The 8,724-nt window shown below is 41.5% G+C and overlaps 3 protein-coding genes across 4 annotated transcripts in view; 2 read left to right on the top strand and 1 right to left on the bottom strand.

The window, feature by feature from the left end:
- Positions 1-578: 578 nt before the first annotated feature.
- SARC_00053 (TKL/LISK/LISK-DD1 protein kinase) lies at positions 579-3,732 on the top strand (the record flags this gene model as incomplete). The annotated part of the gene is made up of 9 exons (XM_014306223.1): positions 579-633; positions 878-974; positions 1,136-1,283; positions 1,461-1,577; positions 1,839-1,958; positions 2,290-2,399; positions 2,535-2,631; positions 2,809-3,040; positions 3,512-3,732. 9 exons carry the CDS (start codon positions 579-581, stop codon positions 3,703-3,705), a joined length of 1,170 nt encoding a protein of 389 aa, XP_014161698.1. The 3' UTR covers positions 3,706-3,732.
- On the bottom strand, positions 3,409-7,246 carry SARC_00052. Of its 2 annotated transcripts, XM_014306222.1 has the most exons (6): positions 7,139-7,246; positions 6,488-6,680; positions 5,919-6,051; positions 4,890-4,929; positions 4,610-4,717; positions 3,409-4,150 (listed from the first exon to the last, which is right to left on the bottom strand). In XM_014306222.1, the coding sequence occupies exons 1-6, from the start codon at positions 7,141-7,143 to the stop codon at positions 4,126-4,128; spliced, it is 504 nt and encodes a 167-aa protein (XP_014161697.1). In that variant the 5' UTR covers positions 7,144-7,246; the 3' UTR covers positions 3,409-4,125. The 2 variants fall into 2 exon arrangements, with proteins under 2 accessions (XP_014161697.1, XP_014161696.1); XM_014306221.1 differs by lacking the exon at positions 4,890-4,929.
- A 609-nt stretch (positions 7,247-7,855) lies between these two features.
- Positions 7,856-8,724, top strand: part of SARC_00051 (hypothetical protein) — a gene marked incomplete at its 3' end in the record, with an annotated part of 16,119 nt that continues 15,250 nt past the window's right edge. The window contains exon 1 of the mRNA XM_014306220.1: positions 7,856-8,209. Within this exon, the coding sequence (XP_014161695.1) occupies positions 7,903-8,209 (307 nt within the window). The 5' untranslated portion in view covers positions 7,856-7,902. The remainder of the gene's footprint in view (positions 8,210-8,724) is intronic.

Here is an 8,724-nt window from a genome sequence, read left to right as displayed (position 1 = left end):
TATATGTAGTGTGTGTGTGTGTGTGTGTGTGTGTGTGTGTGTGTGCGTGTGTGTGTGTCTGTGTTTTTGTGTGTGTTTGTGTGTTTGTGTACGCACGTATAACGCAAGCATCGTAAGTTGGGTTGTTACAAATTATTTTTGTCAGCATTAGTTGTATGTATTTGTAGAAGTAAAACAGTGATCGTATTTCACTGACAATTCTTGAACGAAGTATGTTGTTGTACAGTGAATAACGTAACAAAATAATATTGGTAATTAATATTATTCTTTGTATTGGATTCTGCCTCAGATTTATCAGCTGGACGACTTTGATGCTATCAAATACTACAAACGAGAGGTGAAGTTGCTCATGTAAGTTGGGTTGTGGAGTCCAACGTCAGAGTTTCATGCCTTTGAATATCTCAATTTTGAAATGGAATAAATGCAAACTACTTTTCGAGATGAGGCCTTTCCTAAGCAGAGCCTTTCACGCCGAGATACAAATTGACAGCATTCTATTATAAAATTTCACTACATCCAGGGAAGCGCGTCATCCAAATGTTCTGCAATATATTGGCCTGTGCGTCGATAATGATAAAATGTACATCGTCACAGAGTATCTTGGTGGAGGGACTTTGCAAGAGTACATCAATGGTAGGTGGTGTGTGCAATAGTTTTGTTCGCTTTGTCTGTTGTAATTCTAGCCTCATTATCAGTGGGGGAATGTTGGGCGTACGTCGTGGCCGTCTTTTTAAGCACAACTGTTGTCCCAAACTGTGCTTGCCATAATCTCTAACCAGTCGTGAGCCTATCAATATGTCTCTTTCTGGTGTCAAGTATTCATATCGGGGTGTTTATATACAGACTAATACGCTACGCATACCTTTTTAATGTACAGATGCTAGCAGAGTTAAAACATGGCATCAACGGGTGAGCTTTGCGATTGACGGTGCGCGAGCGCTTGCGTATATTCACATGAAAGGAATTACCCACAGGTATGCATTTACCATAATTTACCATACAACCCTTTTCTTTACTTTGAACGGCAATCGATTACCTCAATATCGCCTGCCATGGTACATTTACTTTCTGTGCGTTAGTCTCCGTTTCGGCAACTCAGCAAGTTATTTTTTTATCACCCTGGTTCTCTATACAGAGATCTGAAGAGTGAGAATTTTCTGCTCACCGAGAACAACAGGCTGAAACTGACTGATTTTGGCCTCAGCCGTAAGATATCAACTATGAAAGATGATCGGATGAGCTACTGTGGAACGGAGTATATGCAAGCACCAGAGCTGCTTATGGTAAGACGATAGTGCTATTTTTTTTTCACGCATCCAGAATGTACTTAATTGCTGTACCTCTGCCAGTCGATGATTTGGCAGCGCGTTGCGATGCCGATGGACGCCTGCACAAATCTGCACAATAGGGACCATCTCAGTTCTAAGTTCTATTGATTTCTTCCCTACTTATTATTTTAGTGTATTGATTTCGACCACCGTGTGGATGTCTTCAGTTTTGGACTGGTGCTGCTCGAACTCATACTAAATCAAACCCACAGCGAGGATAACCATTTGCTGGATCGAGACTTCCGTACAGTATGTAGCTGCCTGGACCGCCTGCTTCCCTATAGGGTGCACAAACTTCGCGTCTCGTACCATATCGCATCTTGTGTAAAGTACATGTGAAGCATTAACACTGAGATATACTCAACCCCACGATTTGCCTCAACTGCGGGCACGGTTTCATACGCTGCAAATACCGAATAACATGTCGGCGCGTTGACTTAGAAGTGGTAACAGGACTGCGAGTACATTGCCCGTTTACTCTCTACTCCCCATCTTTACATTCTTAAATAGCTCGGACTGAAGCTAGACGATGTCAAAGGGAGTATCCCACATGATTGCCCGACCGAGCTGACTGAACTCGCCCTGCTATGTTGTTCTGTTGAAAAGGAAGAAAGGCCTTCATTCAAAGAAGTAAGAAAAATCACCATGTATTGCGATTTTTGGTATATTGGTGGAGAAATACTGACCCCAGAGACTGAACAGACTCATGTGTCGGACATAGCGCAAATCGTAGCCAGAGTTCTTGTTCCAGAATATGGGGTTGTCTATGGTTTGCTTGTTCTTCCATTCCCAGTCAATTATTTTGTCTTTGCCAGAGTAAAAAAGTGGCTGGGTCGTGGTGATACATACCATTTTCCTATTCGCTTAAAGTTTATGAGCGTAAACTTTAAATATCATACATATGCGTTGCGAGCACTTGGATACCGTATAAAGTAACACATCTACGCGTGAACATACGCAGATACTGGCTAAGTTGAGGCATATAGAAGCTCAGCCTCCCAAGGAGAATACGAATGTCGGAGCACTCGCACAGGTCGACTCCACGGGCAGCAACGTATCCCTCAGCGCAGAGTATGTGATGTGTGTGTAGTTACAGATCGCATGTAAGGGGTCGTGTATCAGTCTCGTCATACGAACTTTGACTGTACGCCCTAAAGCAGCACTAACACACAGCGTGCCCGGAAATCGTATTCAACGTACAACCAGATCCGGATGCCAAATCTCCACATCAGATATTTGTTCACGGTCGGGATCAGCGACGGTCACAATCCCAGAAAGAGGCGCATCGACACCACAGATCGAGGTATATTCGTTGCTTGTACGTTAAACCACTTGGTACATATCTGATCAGATCACAGGCATACATTCGCATTGCGAATACAGCATGCGATATTATGCCGCATTGAGAGGGTGCGGGACAGGGACATACAACCGTGAAAGTTCAACATGAGATATGCTTCTTTTGGTACCACCCATACAGTTTGCACCCGTCAACCGCCCGTCCTCTGTGCCGCCAACGGGGGCCAACACGGCAGTCCTACCCGACATCTCCAATGAAACTCGCTCTGCGTCTCTCAACAGCATACACAACACAGCACCCAAACGCGCACCCAGTACTATAAAGAGGACTGCACGACATCACATACCGCACCGCTTCTCCATCATAAATAAATCCACGCGTATCGCCGTCCTGGGCGAGATGCTGACCAGAAGTATGTTGTTCCACTGGAGTGTTCAGAGTGTCGAGGTTCCTCGCTTTTCCGGTTTTGTCTGTAAAATACACAGCTCACGAAAACTATGATATATGTACATGCCTCCAATACCGTCAGAAGTAGCTGGTTGATCTATGGGTCTGGCGTATAAATGCTACTGTGGATACAAGCACTGACGCAATCCCAGTACTCTATGTTCTGATATAAACTTGCGCGCAACAGGGAAAACTTGCGCAGGATGTAAATTAGAGATCCCAACGTCGAAGAAGGCCATGAAATGTGATGGTGGGTTACATTTAGACCTAATAGTTGCCTACAGGTCAAACTCCCACAAGCACAACTACATTTAGAACCATAATTTGTGAGAACTTTTTGTGTGTGCACGTTTTATTGAAACCCTTCGTCGAATTTACACTAGTGCTATTGTTAAAACTTCTCACTCTATTTATATTTGTATCCCATCCGATGCAGACTGCGACATATTCACCCATGTCAGGTGTTCTGTCAACATGCCTGCCAGTTGCCAACTAAGCCCAGGCCTAGAGAAAATGGCTTTAAGCCAAAATGCGATGAATGCCGAGCACAATTCATCGCACAGCGCAGTCTCATTCAACCCAGTGACGACCGCCATGTCGCCCGCCCATAGTCGCAGAGCCCCGCCATAGCCGAGATTTTGATTGTATATTGATTGCGTCCTAGTGGGACGAACTAATAAAGCCGCAGCTATGTTTGAAATTTGGAGTACCGAGACCCATTCAAGTACACACAATTTAAACGACACCATACCCTGGCGTCCTTCCGCATCAGGATAATTCGATAGCCACCTGTGATGGTCATCCTTATCGTATTGCAATTTCGCCTACCATGGCGTAGAAAGAGACCCCCACACCGTCCTGAGGGACCTCGACACAACCCGACCTATAGCCTTCGGCGCAGCCAGACTACGAAACATCAGTCAATCATTGACATGCCTTGTCTCTGCTGTGCTCAATAATTCAGCTCAGCAAAGGCAAGGCATGAACAGACAGCCCGAGATCAGCGATGACGCAGTGGCCACTATGGCCACGATGAGACCCCAGCCAAAATCACACCCCGTCATATCCCATGCACCTGCAAAAAGAGGGACAGGGAATTGAGGACAACATAAGAGATATTCCTCTTACCACAAAGGGGTTTTGAGCCTTGAAAACTGTGCGAGCTAGTGTTAGTGTGCGAACTAGCTGAATTATCCAGCTTTAGCTATCTTCCGAGTTCAATAATAATTTGGCTAGTGATCTAGGCGGTTGGGGAATATAGAAATGCCCTGTGTATGACAACTGATATATAATCATGCATGAAGTGGGTGCTGATGCACGCAGACAAAGATGGAGAGTCTGTATTGCGGATATTGAGGTCCATAACCGAGCGGAATCTTCTACAAAGTTACTACTAAAACATGATTTAAAACATAACCTAGACTCCTTGATGAAACTGAAAAGCGCACATTGCGAACTACAATCTAGTGACTAAAGCCGAAAGTGTACCGATTAGCACATTTGGACGCTCGCAATCGACAGGCTAATACCATACCTGAACCAGGGCAAACTTGGTCCCCTGAGAATTTGATTTCGCCGAAAGTCGCCGATACCAGAAGCAAAGCGGCGAGGAAGCATCCAGTTGTTAAGAAGAGCAGACACGCTGTATAGAACGACAAGATGAAATAGATATTCGATGATGGTATATACTATATATTCTTTGAATTTTAAGCCGGAACGTAATTAAACCCTAAGAGATGAACCTAAATAAATCTCAATATGTACATTGAATCGAGGTTCTAAGTGTCGTTGTGCGGAAACTTCAGGACACATACTTAAGGGTACAATAGCCACGTGTTGTTTTTGGATGCCCAGCTGCCGTATATTGTTGATGGATGCACAGTAGCCATATATTGTTGTTAGATGCGCAGCACCCATGAGTCGTTGTTAGATGCATAGCAAGCTCATGTTGTTGTTAGGTTCACAGTAACCACGTGTTGTTATTAGATGTACAGTAACCATGTATTGTTATTAGAAGCACAGTGACTTCGTGTTTTTGCTAGATGCACATGAACCTCGTGTGGATAATCAATAAAAACATAAATCAGACCCTATTGATAGTCGCGGTGAATGTGTGTACATACTTAGCTCAATGAAAGTGAACCAGCATTTACATTTAACAATGATCCAAAACATGTATACTTGCGCACATATCGAATCTTCGCCCATGTTTGTCTAACCACTTTGCACATAGATATTTTTTGATACTCGAATGCATATGTATAGGACACAGTGTAAAATATAAATGATAAAAAATATTACTGAATTCATGAACTAGATTACAGGACGCTCCAACAAGCGCAACAAACCATACCGTCGACTTGTATAGTATATAAACAATTACTTAGCTTTTGTACTTTAGGGGGTTACTTATATGTACGCTACCTGTTCAGTGTCGTTTAAACAAAACTTATCTGGTTATTGACATCCTTAGCTTTTGGCTTTCAGGGGTTTACTTATATGTACGCTACCTGTTCAGTGTCGTTTAAACAATACCTATCTGGTTATTGACATCCTTAGCTTTTGGCTTTGGAGGGGCTTACTTTTATGTACCCTACCTGTTCAGGGTCCTATCTGGTTATTGTCATCCCAAAATTTACTCTCATAATTGTGTATATCAGCGTATATAACCAAACATTTAAGCTTTGTAGAAGCCATTTTAACTTTTTTATGCTCTGTATACACACGTGCAAACGCGAGTAAACCAGCACACTTGCATCTGGACCGGAGAGTTTAACGCGATAGATACCAATCCTGATCTAATTTGTGACAAAACATCTTCGCCTCTATGGCAACATACATACCATTGACAATAGCAAACGGAATCGACAAGCAGCAGATGCAGCAGAGTCCCAGACAGCATGTGAGCAATCCAAAGAGGAATGCTACCACCGACGCCAACGATCCCACACTCCACAGTCCCAAGGCCCATTCGAACTGATTTGAAATGATATCGAGATTATAAGCGACTAGGTGAGACTGTTGCTTGACCGGGTAATATGTACAAACATGCCAAGGGGACTGCGGTTTCCTGGAAAATGTATTATATTTTTAAAAGTATAAATATATAACATTGTTGGAAAACTATTTACCCAAATTCCATGAACTCAAAATGTCGTACATCGACCAAAAAATAAAGCAAATGGCTGCGCATCAAGACTTACGTCAGGATATATTGCTACAAGTCTATTTACACTCGTCGCGCATAAACATTAAAACACACCAGTATGATGCGATAAGTGGACTGATCAGGACGCACATACGCCTGTGCAATAACTCTACTAGAATTTTTGCCCCAGGCTCTCACCGGAAGTACTACTAACACCCATTGTACGCTGAACTAAAATGAAGCCATCGTCAGCCACAAACTTACATTTTGATCGGGGAAGGGGTATGCTCCGTCGTTATCCCAAGTTGTTTTTGACATGCCAGATGGCTGTATGACGATGACTCCTGCTCGATTCTGGCTATCAGAGGAGGTGTGTACCCAGTCTTCGGAGAACAGTGCGGCCCAACTGAGAGCCACCACCGCCGCACAGAACACCACGCCTATAGTAGCAGAAACACTGAGGAAATATAAAGCAGTCATAATGTGTGAGAGTTGCACAAGAGAATACACGGAAGCTTGTCAGGCGGTGGCAAACAACGACGATTTACATATAAACTAACGCCACACTGGCTAGTAACTAAGAGCTAAAGCCTCATATTTGATGACCGCTTTAGTGTGAAAGCAGAACAGTATTCAGTTAATACTTGTCAGTTCCTAGCTGATATACTGTTTCATCCTGAAGCTATTCTAACATAGACTCAAATATTTATCGCTAGCACGATGCCAACTTTTGGCATGGGCTTGACTAGAAAACGAAAAAGATTGCGCCCGCACGGTCAACTACACGCTGGTAAACATTCTGAAAAGGGATACAGTTGAATTAAATACAATGTATGCACTTAAACCTACTACGAGCGAGCGAGCACATTTAAACTTAATACATGAGGTTACATACATAAGCGACACGCTACTTACCCCATTTTCGTAAGTATGTACTTGTGCAATTCGTGAACTGAATTCGAACTCGTGGGACCTCCTGACTATATGTTTTTCGAGTATGTACCTTGCATCAAAGTATTGTCATGACAATATGTAAATATTCATGCGTGTCGTGAAATTGAAAAAATATAAATATATTTTTCTTCAAACATTTTCAAACATTTTACATAGCTCCGGCCTCCGAGTCCGTCACGGCGTCACCGTGTCAATATTTTTATCACTGGCTCAGTCACTGATCAGTGCCTCAACATTTTTCGATTTTCTTCAGATCGCCAGCAGATTGACCCTAGTGATGAGTCATACTGGTAACTAGCACTGCTCAAGGATAAATTCAACCAATACAAAACTAGTATGATAAAATTTGACATAAAATTCATATGACGTTTTTAACAAATACGAATCATACGAAACGAATAATGCGATTGCGGGGAGGTTTCATCAGTCTTTTGTTTCAAAAAGGAACCAAAAGAATTAGAATTGAGAGGTTTTGATTTAAAGCGTATAAATAAACGTTGACTTTGACATTCGAGATGATATATAGGGTTTTGAAATTTTTTAGCTTTTTGTTGTCAAAATATTTCTTGTGATGTCAAACATGAAAAGGAGCATAGTAACTATGGAATAGACATTAGACACCAAAGTCCAAACCTACAGTTTAAAATAATAATTGCTATATAGTAATAAACTGATAGACGGGTTTACAGTATCTTCAACCAGTATCACCGCTGTGCACTGATACAATGAGAACTCTGAGCGTTTGGTGTGCACTAGCAGCCGTATTTGCGTATGGGGCTTCCAGTGTATCTGCAGCGGCTCCTAAACGGCAGATAGATATACAAACTGCAGCAGCAACCGAGCCTACTGGTGCAGCGGAGACTGGTTCACCCGTGAGTGAATACAATGGGGTGCTGTATAGCTCTCACGATGAGATGAATAGCAGACTCAAAGCAGTGGCAGATAAGTGTGAGGATATCACACAAGTATACTCAATTGGTAAATCAGTTGAGGGACGAGAACTGCATGTGATCGAATTCTCGACTTCACCTGGTATGTGAACGTAAACAAACATGCAAATATACACAACTAATATATATATATATATATATATATATATATATTATATATATATATATATATATATATATATATATATTATATATATATATATATATGTGTGTGTGTGTGTGTGTGTGTGTGTGTGTATGTATATATATGTATATATATATATATATGTGTGTGTTTCTGTGTGTGTATCTGTCTTATTGTAAATGGGAGTAGGTGGGCTGGTGGGTGTGTGCGTGGGTATGTGTTTCTTTGTGTATCTGTGTACACACACACAAATTTATATATATATATATATATATATATACATATATATATGTGTATATACATAAATATATATATATATATATATATATATATATATATATATATATATACTATTATTATATATATAGTTGTGTGTGTGTGTGTGTGTGTGTGTGTGTAGTGTATNTNTTCTATNTATCTATACTAACTACTACTAGTTGTGTTGTTGTTTACTTACTTACTTAATCGTTTTA

This window comes from Sphaeroforma arctica, assembly GCF_001186125.1.
Source record: "Sphaeroforma arctica JP610 unplaced genomic scaffold supercont1.2, whole genome shotgun sequence".
NCBI lineage: Eukaryota > Ichthyosporea > Ichthyophonida > Sphaeroforma > Sphaeroforma arctica.
This window is presented reverse-complemented; position numbering and strand designations above follow the sequence as displayed.

Excerpts from the sequence above, each read along its gene's own strand:
- SARC_00052 (XM_014306221.1), bottom strand. Across the intron at positions 4,718-5,918 it reads TCCGTTTGCTATTGTCAATG|CGTGTCTGCTCTTCTTAACA; the intron begins GTATGTATGTTG and ends CGTTCTATACAG. Across the intron at positions 4,151-4,609 it reads CCAAGTTTGCCCTGGTTCAG|GTGCATGGGATATGACGGGG; the intron begins GTATGGTATTAG and ends CTCTTTTTGCAG.